Source organism: Gobio gobio, assembly GCF_949357685.1.
Source record: "Gobio gobio genome assembly, chromosome: 4".
Taxonomy (NCBI): domain Eukaryota; kingdom Metazoa; phylum Chordata; class Actinopteri; order Cypriniformes; family Gobionidae; genus Gobio; species Gobio gobio.
The window spans coordinates 22,034,904-22,057,416 of NC_137100.1; the positions used below are offsets into that span (position 1 = coordinate 22,034,904).

General features: G+C 40.1%; 1 protein-coding gene across 2 annotated transcripts in view; it reads left to right on the forward strand.

Moving 5' to 3' along the window:
* The window catches only part of dnm1b (dynamin 1b), a gene marked incomplete at its 3' end in the record, with an annotated part of 64,442 nt that extends 47,112 nt beyond the window's left edge, over positions 1 to 17,330 (forward strand). The window contains exons 16-22 of one of the 2 annotated variants that reach the window (XM_079815723.1): positions 1,056 to 1,165; positions 3,138 to 3,249; positions 3,421 to 3,432; positions 5,198 to 5,371; positions 6,743 to 6,984; positions 8,105 to 8,302; positions 16,142 to 17,330. In XM_079815723.1, the coding sequence (XP_079671849.1) occupies positions 1,056 to 1,165; positions 3,138 to 3,249; positions 3,421 to 3,432; positions 5,198 to 5,371; positions 6,743 to 6,984; positions 8,105 to 8,302; positions 16,142 to 16,202 (909 nt within the window). Of the gene's footprint in view, positions 1 to 1,055; positions 1,166 to 3,137; positions 3,250 to 3,420; positions 3,433 to 5,197; positions 5,372 to 6,742; positions 6,985 to 8,104; positions 8,307 to 16,141 lie in introns of those variants that run through there. The other variant, XM_079815724.1, reaches the window with a different exon arrangement.
* Between the last annotated feature and the right edge of the window lie 5,183 nt (positions 17,331 to 22,513).

Sequence of the window (22,513 nt, forward strand, 5' to 3'; positions counted from 1 at the left end):
TCTTCACTCCCCCTTCTCCTCCTACACACTTCATGTCGTCTCTCATCTCTAGCTTTTATATTCAAAAGGAATTAGCATCAATCAACATTTGCTGTCCCCTTTAGGTATACAGAAAAGAAACAACAACAACAATAACAAAACATACTTTAATTGAGAAGAGTTTATTTAATTCAATCCATACAGCTTGTGTGTTCCTGATTAAGAAGAGTCATAAAGCGTGATACTCAGCGTGCCTTTGCAGGCTTCCAGTGTGGAATCAATACTCACATCACATCAAATACTTGTTAACCCTTTAGTGAGATACAGTAGCTGCTTCGAAACACAACAAGCACTAACAGTGTTGTAATTCCCCTGAATTGTATCATGTGTTTATACACATGCAATCATAAAAGAGTTCAAGGCTATGTGCGGAGCGGAATCATGCCCCCTCGAATATGAGCCAAGTGGATTTTGAATTGTTTTCAAAAATGCATCTTTGATATGTTGCACAAATTTTACACCCAGGTCAATAAATTTACAAAATATAAAAGTTATATTAATAAATATCCTGATGCTTCCAAGCATTATAATGGCAGTGAACCACGAATTTGAAGCTCAAAAAAATGCATGCATCCATCATAAATGTACTCCACACAGCTCTGGGGGTTTAATAAAGGCCTTTTGAAACAAATTGATGGGAAAATCATGGGATGATTTTCATTTTAAAGTTAGCTGATCCTTTAATGGTTTTATGGCAGGGTGCAAGCCAAGTTTAACCATAAGGCCTGTATGTTTAAACAGTAAACTTTAGTATCCTGTGATTATGTTGTTACTTCATGCTCTTTCAAAATTATTAAGCACAGTACACGGTTTGTATGTTAGTAGTAGTATTCTAAATATAGCTCTATTTTTTGAAGCTGTTTGTTTTAGTTTTACTGTCTTATAATTACAGCAAATACAGGTTCAGTATCAGATATGTTGGTCTATTATAACTCTTCAGTACTGTCCCTGATCTGGTAGTGTTCTTTTTTGCTCTGTTCTTATTCCATTTTAATTGTGCTTATTGCCCCCTGCAGGAGAAAGAGAAGAAGTACATGCTGCCATTGGACAACCTGAAGCTCAGAGATTTAGAGAAAAGCTTCATGTCCAGCAAGCACGTGTTTGCTCTCTTTAACACTGAACAAAGGTGAGAGGGGGGGGGGGGGGGGGGCATACCTTCTACAGAGCTCTCAGCAATACAAAAATCAAATATATTAATTTGCACTTGTAGTCAAAAGTTTGGGGTCTGTAAGACATTTTTTAAAGGGTTAGTTCACCCAAAAATGAAAATTCTGTCATTAATTACTTACCCTCATGTCGTTCGACACCCGTAAGACCTCCGTTCATCTTCGGAACACAAATGAAGATATTTTAGTTGAAATCGATTCAGCGGTTTGGAGCCAAAGTCACGTGATTTCCGCAGTTTGGCGGTTTGACACGCGCTCCAAATCAGGATTCGACTCGCTGATTCATTATACTTCGAAGCTTCATGATGCAGTGTTTTGAAATCGGTCATCACTATATAAGTCGTTATTTAGGTTTTTTTTTGCGCACAAAAACTATTCTCGTCGATTCATAAAATTATTGTAGAACCTGCACTGTAGTGAGATGGACTTTGTAACGACGTTTGTAAGTACTTTTTGTGGGTCTTGAGAGTGTAAAGTACATTGTGCCAATGGAGGCATTTCTGAGCCATCGGATTTCAACTAAAATATCTTTATTTGTGTTCCGAAAATGAACAGAGGTCTTACGGGTTTTGAACGACATGAGGGTAAGTAATTAATGACAGAATTTTCATTTTTGGGTGAACTAACCCTTTCATTTTTTTAAAAGAACTCACTTATGCTCACAAGGCTGCATTTATTTGATCAGTAATATTGTTAAATATTATTACAATTGTATAAATTGAATAATGTTATTTACAATATTATAATTTAAAATAATTGTTTTCTGTTTTCATATATTTTAAATCAGCAGTGCTGAATTTTCTGAAGCTATTATTTCAGTGTCACATGATCCTTCAGAAATCATTCCAATATGTTGATTTTCTGCTCAAGAAACGTTTTATTTCTTATTATGATTAAAGATGAAAACAGTTATGCTGCTTAATATTTTTGTGGAAACCATGATACATTTTCTTCAGGATTTTTCTTCAGGATTAATTGAAAGTTCAACAGAACAATACTGATTTGCACAAGTCACATAACTTAGCATTAAAAGTATTGCTGTAATTCACACACACACACACACACACACACACACACACATGTTGGGTTTTCATGTTTTATGGGGACTTTCCATAGGCGTAATGGTTTTTATACCGTACATACCGTATATTCTATCCCCCTACACTGCCCCTGCCCCTAAACCTAACCCTCACAGGAGACATTCTGCAATTTTACATTTTCAAAAAACATCACTTAGTCTGATTTATAAGATGTTTTCCTCATGGGGACCTAAAAATGTCCCCACAAGGATGAGGATTTCGGATATTGCTATCTTTGTGGGGACATTTTGTCCCCATAACGTGATGATTACCAGTCCACACACACACACACACACACACACACACACACACACACACACACACACACACACACACACACACACACACACACACACACACACACACACACACACACACACACACACACACACACACACACACACACACACACACACACACACACACACACACACACACACACACACACACACACACACACACACACACACACACACACACACACTTTTGTTTTGAAAGAAGTCTCTTATGCTCACCAAGGCTGCATTTATTTAGTCAAAAATACAGTACAGTAATATTACAAAATATCATTATAGATGAAAATTATTATATACTATTTGAATATACTGTATTTTAAAATGTAATTTATTCCAGTTGGCAAAGCTGAATTTTCAGCATGGTAACTCCAGTCTTCAGTGACACAAGTAATTTTAATATGCTGATGTGGGGCTCATTTCTTCTTATTGCAGTAATACTTTTAATACTAAGTTATGCAATATATCTCAAATGACAGTATTGTCTGGCCATTTTAATTTTTTTAAGCACAATCTGACTTCTTTCATTGCTCATGCTTGTTGTTGGACTGTTGTCTTAGGAACGTGTATAAAGACTACAGGCAACTGGAATTAGCTTGCGACACTCAGGAGGAGGTGGACAGCTGGAAGGCATCCTTCTTACGAGCTGGAGTCTACACAGAGCGCATCACTGTACGTGAATGCTTCCACTGATCAACTGTCAGCCATATTAACTCACATTCCTGTGATGTAACAGCTGGCACATGTATATAACCAATAACCAATTCTAACAAGTCTCATTGATTTACATTGATGGCGTACTAATTGTATTAACTTATTGTGCTTTCTTTGCTATGTCTGCAGGATAAAGAGAAGGTAAGTTGAAATTTTTCTCTAATTTTGTTTTTTCCCTCATCCAAACATCTTTGTCAAATGTTAAAACGTATTTCTCTCCGAGTATCAATATGTGTTGTATTTAACAATGCTTTGAAATGATGGTGTGAACCCCACCACTAACAGGCTAAAGGTAGGGTAGGCAATTTCAGAGAGGTAAAACAAGCCAGTTTTGTAAGCATGAAATCCCACCCTCCCTTCAGAGCGTTCTCCAAAGCTACACCTCCTCTAAAACACATGAACATGCACATCAGAGTCTGAAAAGTGTCACGATACGAGAGACAGAGAAAGTGTCTGAGAAAGTGAACAGCTATTGGTAGAACGTCACGGGTTGCCATCTCATAATTACGGTTACGACATTGCGTGAACACAGCATAGGCTCGTTGTTTTGGTTCAGGAACTGTAAAAGGCAGCTGTTTGTGGCGCTCTGTGACTGTCTGTCTGCAACTCTGCATAGCCTTACGGAATGCGCTGATGACGTGTGATGTCTGTCTGCGTGAGCAGGGTGAGTGGAGGTATGAAAATACATATGTTGACAGGCAGGTAGGACTTTGGACATTTGGACTGAATGCAATGATTGGACAAATAGTTTTTGGTCCTGAGACTTCCACAGAAGATATATGTTTTAAAGGGGTCATGAACTGGCTTTAAAAAAAAATGTATACTGTTGCCTGAGGTCAACTAATGACGTTTGCGTGGTTTTTACATTCAAAAACATCATAATGAATAAGTTTTCTACCCTGGTTTTGAGCCTCTCTCATGGAACGCTTGTTTTATTTTGGCCGTGCCGCACTGAAGACTTGGGTAAATGCCCACTGCTATGATTGGATAAGCGTAGCATATTATAATGAGAGTACGCGTGAGAAATTGTTTTGAAAGTGTGTGGGAAAAAGGCAATCGGAATGATTCGCCCACAGGGCTCGCAAAATGTCTTTATCAAACAAACACAATGATTTATCTCTCACCCACCTGCAATTAATTGGAATGTTATTTTTTATTACTTGGTCCGCCGCCTCGGTGGATATAACCGCAAACCGTGCATCACTAACACATGCACGCACACACATGCACGCACAAGCCTCACTACAGTGTCAGACAAATCAGCATGATCAAAACTTCCCAATGGGCAATGTCTTACCCACGTGAGCTGGATATTCATTAAAAATAAAGTTCATCCATGCATTCATAATATTGGAATCCGCATGAAGCTTATGCAGCATGTTTATTGCTTGGAAGTTCGATCCGGTTTAGCTCCACGTGGGCCTATGTTAAATAACATATCATACACAAATTGGTGGGTGGGGCTAGCAAATCAGGCGTTCGTCTTCTTCGGTTAAGGCGGTGTTTCACCACACTTTGACGTCACTGAGAGGCACATTCCCAGATCAAGTGTTTGCTGAGCCAGCAAGTTATCAGCTCTGAAACTTACAGGATATTTTTATATTACCATGACCTTTTATATATCAAAAGCTCAAGGGAAAGTTGATTTCTCAATTCATGATCCCTTTAGTATATACCTCTTCTATTATTGATTGCTTTCAGAATGTGAAGAGAGTTTCAAACAGTATAACAAAAAGTTTTTATAAAATAAGAATTTGCCTACCCTACCTTTAAGAATTTTTTTGTTTTAGTTAATTAATGATAGGTCTGAATTTATTTGCTTTACTATTCCACTCTGTTCCTCATTGTGTCCCTAAATTAATTAGTGCTAGTAATATTTAAATATCAATGTCTTGATGGCCCTCAGCAGAGTGATGCCAGTGAGGAGAATGGCTCGGATCGCTTCATGCACTCCATGGATCCCCAGCTTGAGAGGCAGGTGGAGACCATCAGGAACCTTGTGGATTCCTACATGGCCATTGTCAACAAGACTGTGCGGGACCTCATGCCCAAGACCATCATGCATCTCATGATTAACAATGTAAGCTGTTTTAAATGACACTTTGATATACACTATATTGTCAATTGTACTTGGACACCCCTCCAAATCATTGAATTCAGGTGTTCCAATCACTTCCATGGCCACAAGTGTATAAAATGGCATGCAGACTGCTTCTACAAACATTTGTGAAAGAATGGTTCGCTCTCAGGAGCTCATTGAATTCAAGCGTGGTACCGTGATTGGTTGCCACCTGTGCAATAAGTCCGTTTGTGAAATTTCCTCACTACTAAATATTACACGGTCAACTGTTAGTGGCATTATAACAAAGTGGAAGCAATTAGGAACAACAGCAACTCACAGAGCGGGGCCAGTGCATGCTGAGGCGCACAGCGCACAGAAGTCGCCAACTTTGTGCAGAGTCAATAGCTACAGACCTCCAAACTTCGTGTGGCCTTCAGATTAGCTCAAGAACAGTGCGTAAAGAGCTTCATGGAATGGGTTTCCAAGGTCGAGCAGCTGCATCTAAGCCTTACATCACCAAGTGCAATGCAAAGCGTTGGATGCAGTGGTGTAAAGCACGCCGCCACTGGACTCTAGCGCAATGGAGACATGTTCTCTGGAGTGAGCAATCACATCTCTCTGCCTGGCAATCCGATGGACGAGTCTGGGTTTGGCGGTTGCCAAGAGAACGGTACTTGGCTGACTGCATTGTACCATTTGTAAAGTTTGGTGTGGGGTTGTTTTTCAGGGGTTGGGCTTGGCCCCTTAGTTCCAGTGAAAGGAACTCTTAATGATTCAGCATACCAAGACATTTTGGACAATTTCATGCTCCCAACTTTGAGGGAACAGTTGGCCCCTTCCTGTTCCAACATGACTATGCACAAGGTCCATAAAGACATGGATGAGCGAGTTTGGTGTGGAGGAACTTGACTGGCCTGCACAGAGTCCTGACCTCAACCCGATTGAACACCTTTGGGATTAATTAGGGTGGAGACTCAGTGAGCTAGGCCTTCTCGTCCAACATCAGTGCCTGACCTCACAAATGCGCTACTAGAAGAATGGTCAAAAATTCCCATAAACACTGGTTTAAACACACTCCTAAACCTTGTGGAAAGCCAATATTAAACCCTACGGATTAAGAATGGGATGTTATTAAAGTTCATGTGCATGTAAAGGCAGGCATCCCAAAGCTTTTGGCAATATAGTGTACCTAATATAATTCCTGTGGAAATAATCATCCAAGCCTAAAGGATCCTGGTGGGATCAAATAAGTATCATGTAAGAATCAAACTGTCCATTCAAGAATCAGGTTTTCCAGTAGGATCTTACTGGATTCTTATTGGATATTTCTTTGCCCTGTAGTTACTGACAAAAGCAAAAGCTTTTTATCTTTGCTTTTTCTTCCCATAGACTAAGGACTTTATCCATGCTGAGTTGCTTGCTAACTTGTACTCATGTGGAGATCAGAACACTTTAATGGAGGAGTCAGCAGAACAGGCTCAGCACAGGGAGGAGATGCTGCGCATGTACCATGCTCTGAGAGAGGCTCTCAACATCATTGGTGACATCAGCACCACCACAGTCTCCACGACTATGCCCCCACCGGTGGATGACTCCTGGCTGCAGGTACAAGGAGGACCTTCAGGACGCAGGTACTGTGTCATCTTTTTGAATAAATCAAAATCGTTTCTGTTCAGAACGTTTTAAGTAGTTTTAAAAGTCTGGAGGTTTTATGGCCACGCAATCTGTCAGATGTTTTGGCATGTTTGTAGAAGTTGCTAGCATGTTAACATTTTGTTAGAAAAGCCAGGAACTCAGTGCCTTAAAAATTGTCCAAATGAGGTACTTAAACCAAAAACCTTTTGTTAGCCACTGCTAGCACTGTTTAGCATAGCTGACATGTTGGTAGCATGTCCTAAGCTAGTAGCTAGGCTTTGTTAGTGATTGATAGATAGATAGATAGATAGACAGACAGACACGAGCCGGGCTCGAACTCGGGTCTCTGGTGTGGTGAGTGAGAGATCTACCACTTAGCCACAGAGGCGGGAATGTTGGACCCAAACGAAACACTCCAGGCAACACTTCAGGTAAGGAAGGTTTATTAATAAAAAGGAACTTTGCAAGTCACAAAAAATCCAACAAAAGTTCTTCTCAGACTGAGGTAAAAATAGTGATACTGCAAAGAATCACAGGAGAAAATAAAAACTCCACGAGGGGAGAAAAACAAAAACAGAGAACACCAATAACTAAGAACACCTTACTTGAGACAGCTTGGAAGGACTCAGTGGGGACTCAGTGGGGACACAGCAGGACACGCTTAGCCAAGACTCAAAAACTGAGTGAGGAACAAGTGAAAAAACACAGCTAAATACTCTAGGGCAGGGGTCTCCACACTCGGTCCTGGAGGGCCGCTGTCCTGCAGAGTTTAGCTCCAACCCCAATTAAACACACCTGAACCAGCTAATCAGTGTCTAACTAGGGCCTTGTAAGACACTGATTAGCTAGTTTGGGTGTGTTTATTTGAGGTTGGAGCTAAACTCTGCAGGACAGCGGCCCTCCAGGACCGAGTGTGGAGACCCCTGCTCTAGGGGAAACAAGGCACAGCTGACCTGGATAACGTTAACAAGGACACACAAGGAAGAACTAAGGCAGAGGGGAACACAGGGGACCTCTAGAGGCCCGGAGACAAACAACAAGAGGAAGGATGCTGACATAGATAGATAGATAGATAGATAGTTAGATAGATTTTATTTTATTTTATTTTCTCAACAGATCTCCAATGTCTAGTCCCACTCCCCAGCGCCGGGCCCCACCTGGGCCCCCTCGTCCAGGTGGACGTACAGCCCCAGGGGCCCCAAGTGCTGGAGCACCTCCTGTGCCATCCAGACCTGGAGCCTCTCCTGACCCCTTCAGTGGCCCCCCGCCCCAGGTCCCCTCTCGTCCTAACCGTGCCCCACCAGGTGTCCCCAGGTGAGTCAGAGAGGACGTTTATTCGTACTATAATTGTGCAAAACATTATTACCATTCTGACCTATAAATGACATTTATGATGTTTCAGTGTAATTGATCAGATGCAAATGCATTTAAAATGTTTAATATAATTAAATACAGCATGGCGGACATAGAATATATATTAGCACTACTGTGGGGAATGTATAAGTGCTAATGGTGTTGAGAGCAATGATCTACAAACTACATTCCATTTTACACCCTTTACAGCCCTTCTGCCCTGACCTGATCCCTGGTCTTTAACACAAGAAATACAGATCAGTAACACTCTTCCTGCTATTTCTACTTCTCTCTCCTGTCACAATCCATTACCTTTTCTCAGTTCACACACTCCAACTTGGAGACCTGCACTAACAAACCACTTGCACATTTTTTTAAATTACAGTTTTTTCCCATCTACTTGACATCCATGTATTGGACATTGGACATTCCAATGTTATTTTAACTCATTCAGTTAATTTATTGTTTGTATATATAGAAACATCAGTGCATCAGCTTTGTGAGATCATTCTCTCATGATATACATGTTTGAGAGGAAAAGATAAAGGAAACCGACCAATTAAACAGGACAAACCACGGAGATGATACAGTTTTGATTCCTCCAATTGACTCTTTGTTTTTTGTCAACCCATGTTCTCCTCAAACTCAGTCCCACTAAATCCCATCCGCAATGATTCCGGTTATTCTTTCAGAATTTCTATCAGTGACCAATGAGGAGTTACGCAAATGGTATGTCAGACATATTGTCCCTATGCTACATCAACACGTCCTTGCATGGTTCCATCTTCAAATATGTTAACATCTGCTGTCCCCTGACACCCCTCCTTCTCTAGATATGTCGATCAGAGCACACCACTTTGTCTTTTACTGTCTATTAATTTGTTCAGAGTATTTTATGTTTCTAATGGGATAACTATGCTTAGAACTGACATTTAATTTCATAAGGATGTGATGCTGTATGGTTGAACAACTCTTAAATGCATGTATTTAGTTTCTAGCCATAGTTATATTTAAGTTTTTGTTTTGTTTTTACTTATTAATAATTTTATTTTTATTTAATTTAAATTTTCTTTTAAATAGTTTTGTTGTTTTGAGGCAATATATCCCATAACCCATCTAGGTGTTTTTAATTCTTTCTTTTTTTTGGTTGTACATAATGTGTATGTTTTTGTATGATGTTAGGTGTTCTTAAAAGGTTTTTGTTTTTTTTACAAAAAGTATTTATTTGTGAAACTTAACCTGCCAAATGTTCAGTTATGGCTCTGCAAATCATATAGCTATTTCTTAAATGTGATTTGGATTAATCATTGAAAAATCTTTTTTTTCTGAGTCAGAAATTTGTATCTGATTTGTTATTCCTTTATGTTTAATTAATAGTTTATGTCACCACAGATTTTGCAGTTCATGATGAATCCACCTCGTTTATCATGCAGTCTATGTATATCATTTTTAGTGTTCATTGTTACTGCCTTTGTCTTCATGTTCTTTTGTTTTGTTCCTAATTGTGTCTTTTCCCCTGTTGTCTGTCTGTCTGTCTGTCTGTCTGTCCCTCTGTTTGTGTGTCTGTATCCATCAATCTGTTTTTGTCATCTTTGAAGTCGGAAAGCATCAGCCTTCCCCACCAGATCCAACAGAGACTCGCTCACTGATCATTAACACATGGCGATCAGCAGACAGAGGATAACCACTGACCCCTCTGCCACTATACACATACATGCAGACACACACACACACACACACACACACACACACACACACACACACACACACACACACACACACACACACACACACACACACACACACACACACACACACACACACACACACACACACACACACACACACACACACACACACACACACTCAATGACACAAGCACACACCATCAAAACAAGCACAGTCCACATACATATCACGTTTACTTGAAGAAGTATTTTCTCTTCCACAAATATAATGTCAGGAACAAACATTAGTAATATTGATCTAATAATTGTACCGTTCACATTCACACGTGCCACTGTATTCCATTACCAGCATATATCCTGTATTTAGGAAAGAAGAACACTAGGTCTAGTAAAATGCACAGGGACTGTCAATATAAGCCAGCCTATTACACTGTTTGCTTCAACATTTATGCACATGATAGATGACACTGACACGTTTTTGCCTTTATTAGCAACAAATAAGCTTTAACCAACATCTGACAGGTTCTCAACCCCTCAATAAGAGTGACCTGCATGTTTTTCATAAAAAACACATTACTTGTCCTACTGCTTCACTGACACTTTCATAAACTTCTATGCTGCCATATTTTCTTTCTTAACAAGAAACAAGTTTTATCTTAGTCCCCTGGGCCCGTATTCATAAAGAATCTTAATGCAAAGAGTAGCTCCTAGTGACAAAATTCTTAGAAAATTCTTAGAAATGTGGGCGTTTACTCTTAAAATTAACTAAAAAATCTTAGTAAAGAAAAAAGTAATTCAGAAAGCATCTTAACCCTTAAAAGAGGTCTTAAGGTCAAATTTGTTAGGAGTACGGACGAGGACTTTTAAGAGGCTTAAGAGTTCCTTTAGCAGCGGAGAAAATGGCAGAAAGACGAAGAGGGAGAAGAAATGTGTTGCAGACAATGGATGACAGTGACTTAATAAAACGCTATAGATTAGTTTGTGCAGGGATCATGTTTGGTGTATTAAACCCAACTTTCAAACCACCAATTAAATAGACATGCCAGCAATCAGTGTAATTGGAAAGAGTGGAACAATGTTTATAATTCTAAGCCAATCAAATACCTTATAGGAAATTAACAGCATGGTAAATAATAAAAGGATTTATATACACTGAAAAAAATTATTTGTTGAATTTACAAAAAAAATGTATCGTAAGTGGTCGCAATCAATTTATTTGATCTCAATTTAAACAAAAACACATGCAATTCCCATAAAACTAATTAATTTTTTCAAATTAAAATAAAAAAAAACTACATTTAAATTATTTAAACGAGCACAAATTAATTATGCTTAATTTAATCGGGCCATAATAATTTTTTTCAGTGTACATATATATATGTAATGTGTGTGTGTGTGTGTGTGTGTGAGTGAGAGAGAACGGTAAAATAGGAAAATTTGCGCTTGTAATTTCAAAATGAAGGCTTAGAATAGACCCTATACTTAAAAGCACAAATTTTTCCCCCTTTTTGGACAACCAACCAATCACAGTCTTCAAAAGACTGTGTCATACGTAGCAACGGGATCAGCCCCGCTTCTTCACTAAGATAAAAGTTTTTGTATTTTCCTTGCTCAGAGTTGCTCTCAGATCGGTCCCGAATAGCTCTTAAGCTAAGAGTCCTACGTAAAAGTTTTTAAGCTAAATTAGGAGTTTTCTGAGAGGACTCTTAGAATCTTTATGAATACGGGCCCTGGAGTTTTATATGGCCTTATAAAGTCAGCCCTTTTAAGCCGGGTTCTTTTGGTGAATCAGGCATACACAGCATACTATGACCTTGTGAGTGAGAAATCAACGTGTCTCTTTGTCTGTCCATATGATAATGTGTTTTTTATAAATTTATTTATTAAACGTTTGAATTAAGCCATTTTTGGTTACACCAAAATTATTTCGATTTTTTCGAAATTATCATTTGGCTATGGAATTGCATTTTCTTCTTCAAACTAAAAGAATTGCTAATGAAACTTAAAGGGCCACTATGCAGGACCCCCCTCCCCCCCAAAAAATAAATAAAGCCTCTCAATTACTACTCATGATCCACTAAAATGTACGATGGTGTTTGTGTCTACAGATACTCTGCCATGTGCCTATAATTTCTTATTTTCTTCTTGAATCGCTGTGCTTCAAAGGGACATGATAGGTGAATAATACTGATGTAAACCCTGGTTGTAAGTCTAACCTTGACTTAAACTGTAAACTTGTAAATCCGACTGGTTGATTGGAATGTTCCAGGATCAACAAAGATGTTGATCCGAGAACATGTTGCACTTGGTAAAATAAGGTTCTGCTGTGGTGTAGGTGAGGGCGGGACTTTATCTTCTTTCTCAACACAAAAACAATTTGCTGATGTTGCTATTACCTTGTTGACTGCTATATAACCAGAGGTGTAAAAAGTACTAAAAAATTTTACTCAATTAAATGTAAAAGTATCTGGCCAGAATCATACTTGAGTAAAAGTAAAAAATTACCACATCAAAATTGTACTTGAGTATTAAAAAAGTACAAGTAGCGTAAAAGGACCAGCAAGAATGAAAACTAGAGATTCTTCTTTAAGCTTTTAATCTCTAAAAACATGAAGTGAATGAACCACATACAAGGTTTTATCCTGCTTTAGAACTGTTTGAATTTAATGGTATTTAATTATCAAACTATAAGACTACTACCTAATGCCAGTGTTGGGGTAACAGCTTAGGACCCAGGACCAGTAGTGAAAAATGAAGACCAGGAGTCAGGAGTCAGATTAATTAAAGAAAATTTTACTGAAGAATAGTTTGCAGTTTCATCAACAGAAGCCAGCTCAAGAGGAGTTCGTAGGCCGCGCTCCCTCTAACAGTCTCCCCGCCTCCGTCTAACGTACATACAATTTTCTGAACAGTTATACTGTTTTCAAGGTCTAGACACGTCATTACTGCCATGTGGAATGATTCTGATTGGTTCTAACAACATGCAACGTAAGCAACTTTCCACACGTAGACAGATAGGAGCATATATCTCTAAAAATGCGTAGACTTGATGTCGCCCAGGCCCAGATTAGTCCCCAGTGACCTCGGAGGTCATAGAAAAGACGCCTCCAAGTCTAGAATCGTCTGCCGAAAGGACCATCTCCAATACTGGATCTGCACAGAATCATGAGACGCACACACAAAGTTTCCCAGAAAAACAGTTTCCATCAAGGTCGGGACATCTTAACTAACTATCAACAAAGCTTCTCCAAAACATGCTGATACTACATTTAGTACAGAAGTGACTTTATTCTATAAAGAAAGAAAAGTATCAGAGAGGTACATTTCTCCCCAAAAGAGTCCCCAAAGAATCCCATAGATGTTTCAGGGATGACCCCGGGGGGTCACCTCAGGAAGACATATAGTTAACATATGCTGATCTCGTTTGACTCCCTGGAGTGTTATTACTACACCAAGGACATCTGCCTGCCAGCACGTCTTGACACAGACATCAGAGCTGGATTCAAAAGCACAGAGCAACTAAAACACTACAATATTCAAAATCACTCCTTGAATATAGAGAACTGATTTATCAAATGTAGGACACTGTTATAACTTGATTATCATTCATTCTTATTTTAATATTGAACATAAAATCATTCTTGAAGGATATGTGTCTGATGAAGAGACAAGTGATGTTTGGCTTGACCCTTGACCCTTCACCAGTATGCAACATGCTACTCAAAGTTGTAAAACCCCGGATTTAACTTAAAGGGAAAGTTCACCCAAAACCGGAAATTTGATGTTTATCTGCTTATCTCCAGGGCATCCAAGATGTAGGTGTCTTTGTTTCTTCAGTAGAACACAAATGAAGATTTTTAACTCCAACAGTTGCAGTCTGTCAGTCGTATAATGCATGTGAATGGAAGCAAAATCTATGAGAGTAAAAAAAAACATGCACAGACAAATCCCTATTAAACCCCGCAGCTTGTGACGACACATTGATGTCCTAAGACACGAAATAATCGGTTTGTGCGAGAAACCGAACAGTATTTGTAAAAAATGTTTAACCTCGAATATGTTCTATGTCCGACACCCGTTCAGCGTGCCATCACTTCCGGTAAGTGAGGTCAATGTACACAATCTGGCGTAGAGATACCTGCGAGAGATCACTTCCGGCACTCTGTCTGTTCATTTGCCAGCAGCCATATCACCCTTTTGCCAAAGACTTGTTTCCCACTGAAGCTAAGCAGGGCTGAGCATGGTCAGTACCCGGATGGGAGACCTCCTGGGAAAACCAGGTGTCTGCTGGTAGATGTGTTAGTGAGGCCAGCAGGTCTGTATGGGTCCTAACGCCCCAGTAGGGGACACTATACTGTCAAAGAGCACCGTCCTTCAGATGAGATGTTAAACCAAGGTCCTGACTCTCTGTGGTCTTAAAAAAAATCCTAGGATGTCCTTCGGAAAAAGAGAAGGGGTGTAACTCCGGCATCCTGGCCAAATTGGCCTGTCCATTATGGCCTCCTAATCATCCCCATATACGATTGGCTTCATCACTCTGCCTCCTCTCCACCATAAGCTGGTGTGTGGTGGGCGTTCTGGCGCAATATGGCTGCTGTCGCATCATCCAGGTGGATGCTGCACATTGGTGTTGGTTGAGGAGATTTCCCCCTTCTATATGTAATGCAATTTGAGTACCCAAAAAAGCGCTATATAAATGTAACAAATTATTATTATTATTATTATGTACATTGACCACAATTACCGGAAGTGATGGCGTGCTGAATGGGTGTCGGACATAGATCGTTTTTGAGGTAAAAATATTATATAAATACTGTTCGGTTTCTCGCACAAACCAATCGTTTCATGTCTTAGGACATCAATGTGTTGTCACGAGCTGCGGAGTTTAATATGGATTTGTCTGTGCAGCTTTTTTTTACTCTCATAGATGATGCTAGTAGTCATGTACCATTTACATGCATTATACGACTGATAGACTGCAACGGTTGGAGTTAAAAATCTTAATTTGTGTTCTACTGAAGAAACAAAGACACCTACATGTAAGCAGATAAACATCACATTTTCATTTTTGGGTGAACTATCCCTTTAAGCAGAAGCTGATTTTCAAAATTGTTAGTGTCAAGCATCTTTTGGGGCTGAAAAGCTATCTTGCAGTGCTGAAAAGCCTCTCACTCTAATTTCCAGGGCTGCGTTTCCCAAAACCATCGTAAGCTTAAGTTGATCGTAGAACAATTGCCACCAATGGTCTCTTCGATTAACTTAGGCTTACGATGGTTTTGGGAAACGCAGCCCAGGTCAAGGTGCTGCATTGTGGTAATTGATGCGACATGACGTCACTTCCAAAGGACCAATTAACATGTCTGACCAATTTCATGGAATGTGAAAATGAATCTCATTGGCAGAATAAATACATTTACATTAAACATTTAAATTAAACTGGGCATCAGCGCAATTCAATTGATTTGGTAATAGCAAGGGAAAATAGAATGAAGTGATCTCCAAAAAAGAAGTACTTTTTGACTGTAAATAAAATTGTAAGGAGTAAAGAGTACTTTTTTTCCCTTAAAAAATGTAATTAAGTAAAAGTAAAAGTATTGATTTTTAATTGTACTCAAGTAAAGTAAAAATCCCCAAAAATACTACTTAAGTACAGTAATCAAGTAAAATTACTCAAGTACTTTACACCTCTGTATATAACTAGACAGATTAGGCATTGTAATTATGTTTTTATGATATCACATGATAATTGTTTATTAGCAAGCTATACTGAAGATGGCTTAACTCGCTCACAATTTACAGACAGTAATCTAATTATTAGCGTAGCTGTTAGTTCACATACAATTATTATAATTTTTTTTATGCCATTAAAGTCATAACATTTCCTTATTTGTTAAACATCAGAAAAGAGGAAAGGTAAACATGTCTTCTTCATATTGGTCATATAGCCACCCCAATCACAAGTGCTAATATAAACTGAAATCAACAAAACTAAGCCATCATACCATACCTGACATTAACAAAGCCATTATTGTTCTTACTATATTCTGTAATTTCCCAAGAAGAATTTACCCCTTTTTTGTTTTATTTGCTGTTCCTTTTTTCTGTGTTTTAGCCGTCCAAGCAAAGGAAGCCCTTCTCACAATGAGAGTTCACATCCTTCGTTTGACTCTTAGAGCCAAATGTCCTTCCTCGCCATCCTCCTTCTCTCTCTGTCCACTGCCTCTCTTTCTCTGTGCTTTTTTCTGACCAAGTGCATCCTGGGATTGCTGCATACCTAGCGTTACAGCAAGAACAGATGGAATGGTTGAAAGGAAAGACAGAAAGATAAATGAAGAATGCAGGAGAGCTGTGGGGTTAGTCACTCCTTCTGTCTGTACTATATACACTAATCACATTGTAATCGGCCTCTGAATAATACACCCAGTGTGGACTTGTGTCAACATTCGAAGTCACTGCAATATTAATTATACTGAAAATCCTGTGTGGTGTTTGTGTTTACACACTAGACAATGTCGACTGATTATAGAAGTGTCACACGAGCTAAACGTGTATCTGCCATATATAAGCATACAGAATATTCCTGTCTGCACGCCAGTATGCAGGATAGTGGATACACAAGTAAACGTCACGATTTTTGCACTTGTTATGTGGTACTTTGTGTGTGAATGTTTTCTCCCTAAAAGTTTGAACAATATTTAATCCTAGTGTTTTGACTGTAATGTCTCTTTGTGTTTTCCCTATAGCAAACAAATAAGACTTGTCTGACTGAAATGTATATACATTAGGATATACATTATGAAGTGTCTGGCATGGAGAAAAAAAGCCTCAGAATTATGTTAATGCAATTAATTTATTTGTTTATACAGCAGTGGAAACTGTCCGACCAAAGTGGAACTGTTGGTGAATCAGTCTGTCTGCAGTTAAAGTGTTATTGATAAATAAATTCAAGCATTCTTAAAACCCCACCATGAGTTTAAATTAATATAGCTGCAGTTCTGACTGCTTATATGGTGAACAGAATCTATTACTGTGTTAATGTATATATGTTGTGTATCTCTGGGAGTTGTGCTTCTGTTACCTTGTGTCGACATGAACATTTACTAAGTATTGACAATGAAGTTAATGCCTTGAAAATGAACTGATTGTAAAAATATAAGTTTATGGTATATATGGTGTATATAAAAAATATTTACTCTTCATAGAACGGGTGTGTGTGTATCTTACTGCTGCCATGTGTATCTTATTGTGGTCTGTCATAGACTGGCCAATGCTTTGTGATGATAATAAAGTGTCTTTGTGTGGAAGATAACAGTGCGTTCATGCATATTTATTATCGTTATTTTATTATTATACTTTACAGCCAAGAAATAGTCACTGGAGTAAAACATGTGACAGCAATTCCTGCTTTGTCGTTTATATATTAAGTTAAAATTAACATATTTATTATGCTTAACTATATTTATTTTGCTTATCAAGTATGCATTAATTTGATCAAACACAGTAAAAACAGTATAGTTAAATATATATTAAAATAACTTATTAAAGTTTTTAATAAAGTTTTCTATTGTAATATATTTTGAAATGTGATGGCAAAGCTGAATTTTCAGCATCATTACTCAGTCCTCGGTGTCAAATGATACTTCAAAAAGCATTCTAAAATGCTGATTTGGGGCTCAAGTAACATTTCTCATCATTAACAATGTTAAAAACAGTTGTGCTATTTCATATTTTTAAAAACTGATCCATTTTTGTTTAGGATTCTTTGATAAATAGCATATGTGAATAGAAATATTTTGTAACATCATAAATGTCTTTACTGTCACTTTTAATCAATTTAATGCATGCTTGCTGAATAAAAGTATTTATTTATTTATTTTTTAAAAATCATACTCACCCTAACTATCTTAAACCATCTACAGCAAAAGATATGGTATGGATGTAATTATGCTTAAAGAGTCAAGTTCGACATTAATTAAACCTATTAATAGAATTATTAATATTTCGATTACTCAGTCAGGGTAAATGTCCAAGTGTTGGAAGCTGGCTTTGACTGAGGAAATTAGATGTTGATAATTCCCTAATTACCAATGAATACTCTGTGTAGTTGATGTAGACTGCAGATCAGACCTCCTGCTTTTTTTCTCAAAAAGGCCACACTATTCTTTACAGCACTCAATTTTGATGTACATTTAGCTGCACTGATAAATTGCTAAATAGAGAGTTGTTTTGAAGCTGCTGCCACATTGGCACGCAACGTAGTTCTCATTCATGTGTAGGGTCACAGTCTATGTGTGTTGTGCTTGACTCACAGTATGTGGCTTTGTTTATGTTAAGTGGCTCAACACTACATAATGTAGTTGTTTTATCAATAGAGTGCCGAAGTAATGACGTCACTTTGTAGGCCAACCCGGAAGTTAGCGGCGCATGGGTTCCCTCGATCAAAAAGCCATACATTTTCCCCATAGACTTTTGGAAAATCGCAAAAAATAAGATCTGTGTTCAACAAAGAGTAATGACCCTTACACGTTTTGTCTACCAAGATAATCTTTACAAGTTAATCCAAAATGTATACATTTTGAAGCCCAAATAAAGCCGTCAGATATAAAATGCTAACGGTAGGCTATAAACGGACTACAGCACACCATGGTCGCGGATCAACGTCATCATCAAGCTTCCTCAAACTTTATTTAAAAGCACGCTCGCTCATTATGATCTGCGCTGTGTATGAACACTTATCCACTTTTTCATGAGAAATATTGGCCATTCGTTTTTTCCAAAAATGTTAGAAACTAATTTTGTTTATGCGTGCCTCTCTGAGATTTATCTTTTGTTAATGTTTTTTCAGACAATATGATTATCACTGTGATAACATTAAATGACATGAAACACAACCCAGTCTCTTTTTGTTAAATGCAAGTTTATGTATGATCAATAATACAAAACGTATAATAAGCTACACATGAAATAGAGCAAACAATTCAGTCAAACATTCAAAGTCAGTGCTAGTCGGCAAACTTACAACGGTAACGTACAGTTATAGCCTAAAAATAAACAAGTAATGAAACTTATCTTTGCACTCAGCCTAAACGATTTGCCAGGGAACAAATTATAGATCCATGAGAGCAAACATGGGCCGTTAAATCTCCACAAGACTAATTATAGCTGGAGACGCCACAGAGACATCAGAGCCAGCGGCAGACGGCAGAAGGACTAGCCGAGGAAAGTCAACTCTCGCCGGCTAAACAAGCGCTGACCGCCGCTGACTCACTGGAGCTCACAACTCCGATAACACCAGATAAAATGTTTAAATAGGCACTCTTCTTATAAATAAACCACAGATTTGAGCTTTAAACAACTACATTATCGACTGAAAAAGTCTTAAAACTAAGTTGTCACACATTAACAGTAGATTTTAACACAAAAAGACGTGTAAACACAGCCCATGTCAGCCATTTCTCAACGAGACAAACATGTGAAGAGAGTAAACTCCAAATGTTCAAGCATCCAACTTTGCGCGAATAGCGCGATTTATTCACGCCACATAAGTTCTTCATAAGGCTGAAACGCAGGCTAGTGAGAGATTGCCTGTTTGTCACGATGACGTCTAAAGTCCCCGCCAAAGGATGTAGTCCCTTTTAGCAACTTGTTAGCAACCATCGTTTTTAAGACACAATAAAGTCTTAAAAAATCACAAGCAGGTTATAACTAGTGTGTTTTATGTCATAGATTAAAATGTGAAAATATATAGAGGCTTTGTTAACCACAGACCTTATTTCAGGCGATTTAGCAAAAACCCATTCAAAAAACCCATAGACTTTAGGGCGAGGTTAACGTCTAAGGTTACGTATGTAACCTCTGTTCCCTGAGAACAGGGAACGAGCGCTGCGTCTAGCTGACGCTATGGGGAACGCCCTCGGCGTGACTGGTGTCTGAAGCTACTATCGAATCACGGCAAAGTCTTTGACCGACGTCAGCCCATGACGTCATCAACGTGCGACCCGGAAGTATAAAAGGGCGCCGTGCCAACACATACACATCTTCTCGTCTGAAGGGACTGTATGGCAGATAGGCCCTGAAGCATGGCAACGCGACGCAGCGCTCGTTCCCTGTTCTCAGGGAACAGAGGTTACATACGTAACCTTAGACGTTCCCTTTCGAAAGGGAACTCTCGCTGCGTCTAGCTGACGCTATGGGGAACGATATACCAACGCCGCCATGCTGAGGGGAGTGTCTGCCCATTGGCAGTGACAACTGTCAACTCAAGTAATTCATAGAAAAACCTGAGCGATTCCCCCTCAGGTCCTGGGCTGACAGTGACAGCACTCCCTACGGTCATAGCCCAAGCTATACAACTAAACGGAACCCTAACGCACTGCGTGGAGTTCCATCTAGACCGCTCGAAGGCCCGGGACCACTACTTCCAATGAAGGGGTCCCTTCAAGGGAATGTGGCTAGGGGACCCGAAGGAACCCCAGCCAGTCACTACTCGGGAAAAAGTTCTCCCGAGTGCCACCAGGGAGGCCTGACCTGGTGCCCTAAGTGTTATGGACACTTCGGTTTAGCCAACCCTGTCTGTTTAAAACAGAGCCTCTGGATGGTGCCCAAAGGGCGTCCAAGCTAAGGGACTGAAACACAGGCAGTCTTACTTAGCCCGGAACTCAGAGACGGGTTATCCAAGAGAGCAACACTCAGCGTAGTGCTTTTCAACCCTTGCTATCGAGGGGAGTCTGCCTGCTCAAATCAAGGATCTACCAGGTGCTTGTGTTTCAAAGCAGTAGGGAGGCCGAAAGGGCCTAAGGACTGATCTAACAGGGAGGCCTCATGAGAGGCCTACGACCGTCTGACCAGGCTCAGGCGGCTGAGCACTCATAGACGAGGGGAGCAGCTGAGCCTGCCTGGCGAGTAACCTCCAACTATAGGCCCAACTACCACAAGTTCTCACAGAGAACTGGTAATCAAAGTGCCTAGCTCAGGAACTTCAACTTCAAGGAGGCCCTGTGGGCCTACTACTTGATAGCGGGTATTCCAGGGAGGCCTATAGAGGCCTACTACCTAACCGCAAGCCATGCTGGAAACCCAAGCATCCAGGCTCGGGACTCCGTCCTCAGGGAGGCCTTAGTGAGGCCTACTACCTGACAGCAATACCGCCTGCTGAGGTTACCCTTGTTTTCTCAAGGAGGCCTAATGGAGGCCTACTACTTGACAGTCAAGCTACGCAGGCTAGTCGGGCATCCTGTTTAAGGAACCCGTCCTCAAGGGAGGCCTATTAAGGCCTACTACCTGATAACCAGCCTTTAGGGAGGCCTGGAGAGGCCTACTACCTGATTGCAACACGTGCTAAATGACTGGGTCCCAGGAACACCTTAGGGAGGCCTGATGGGGCCTACTACCTCGTTCGAGTGACCACCATCTGGGACTCGACAGTCAAGCTACGCAGGCTTTTCGAGCATCCTGATTAAGGAACTCGCCCTCAAGGGAGGCCTATTAAGGCCTACTACCTGATAAGCAGCCTTTAGGGAGGCCTGGAGAGGCCTGCTACCTGTTTGCAATGCGTGCTAACTGTTTCAGATGTCTGGACCCCAGGAACACCTTAGGGAGGCCTGATGAGGCCTACTACCTTGTCCGAGTCAGGGAGGCCTATTAAGGCCTAGAATTAACAGCAGGCTTTCAGGGAGGCCTGATGAGGCCTACAACCTGCCTCTGAGAGCGACCACAATCTGGGAACTCACCCTCAGGAAAGCCTAGTAAGGTCTTAGAGTTAACAGCAGGCCTTTCAGGGAGGCCTGATGAGGCCTACAACCTGCTTCTGGTAGTGATCACAACCTGAGAGCTCACCCTCAAGGAGGCCTAGTAAGGCCTTACACCTACCAGCGGGCCTTCGGGGAGGCCTGATGAGGCCTACAACCTGAAAGCCTCCAGGCTGGCTGTCCTGATGCGCACATCGGTACATACCTCCAGTGAGGCCTGTTTGAGGCCTTCCAACTGATAATGCGCCTTGTTCAAGAGGCCTACAATTGACAGCCGACCTTCAGGAGAGCGTATTTACCCCTATTTAACCTGATAGCCAGCTAGGCTAGTAGTACCTTGATGCTTAAGCATTGTCACCTGCCTTACTAGAGGCCTGATAAGGCCTACCACTGTCACCGTTTACTCTTGAGAACGGTGCAATCCTTCCTGCTAACTGGGACAGCCATATTTGAAAAATGTGGGTTGTAGTAATATTAGACCCTACGGCTCGTTTTCATGGAGGCCTGCTGAGGCCTAACACATGATAGCTACCCATTACTATGGGGACCCGTTCCAGGGAGGCTTGTAGAAGCCTACAAGCTGTACGAGTTTCGCAAAAAACGAGAAATAACTGCCAGACAAACAAACTGACTGCTATTAAAACCAACGACTCTCAATGAGAGGAGGCCTCCGATCTAAGTACAACAAAAAAGGTGACGGTGCCTCAGCAACGCGCCTCCTTCATCCACATACCAAC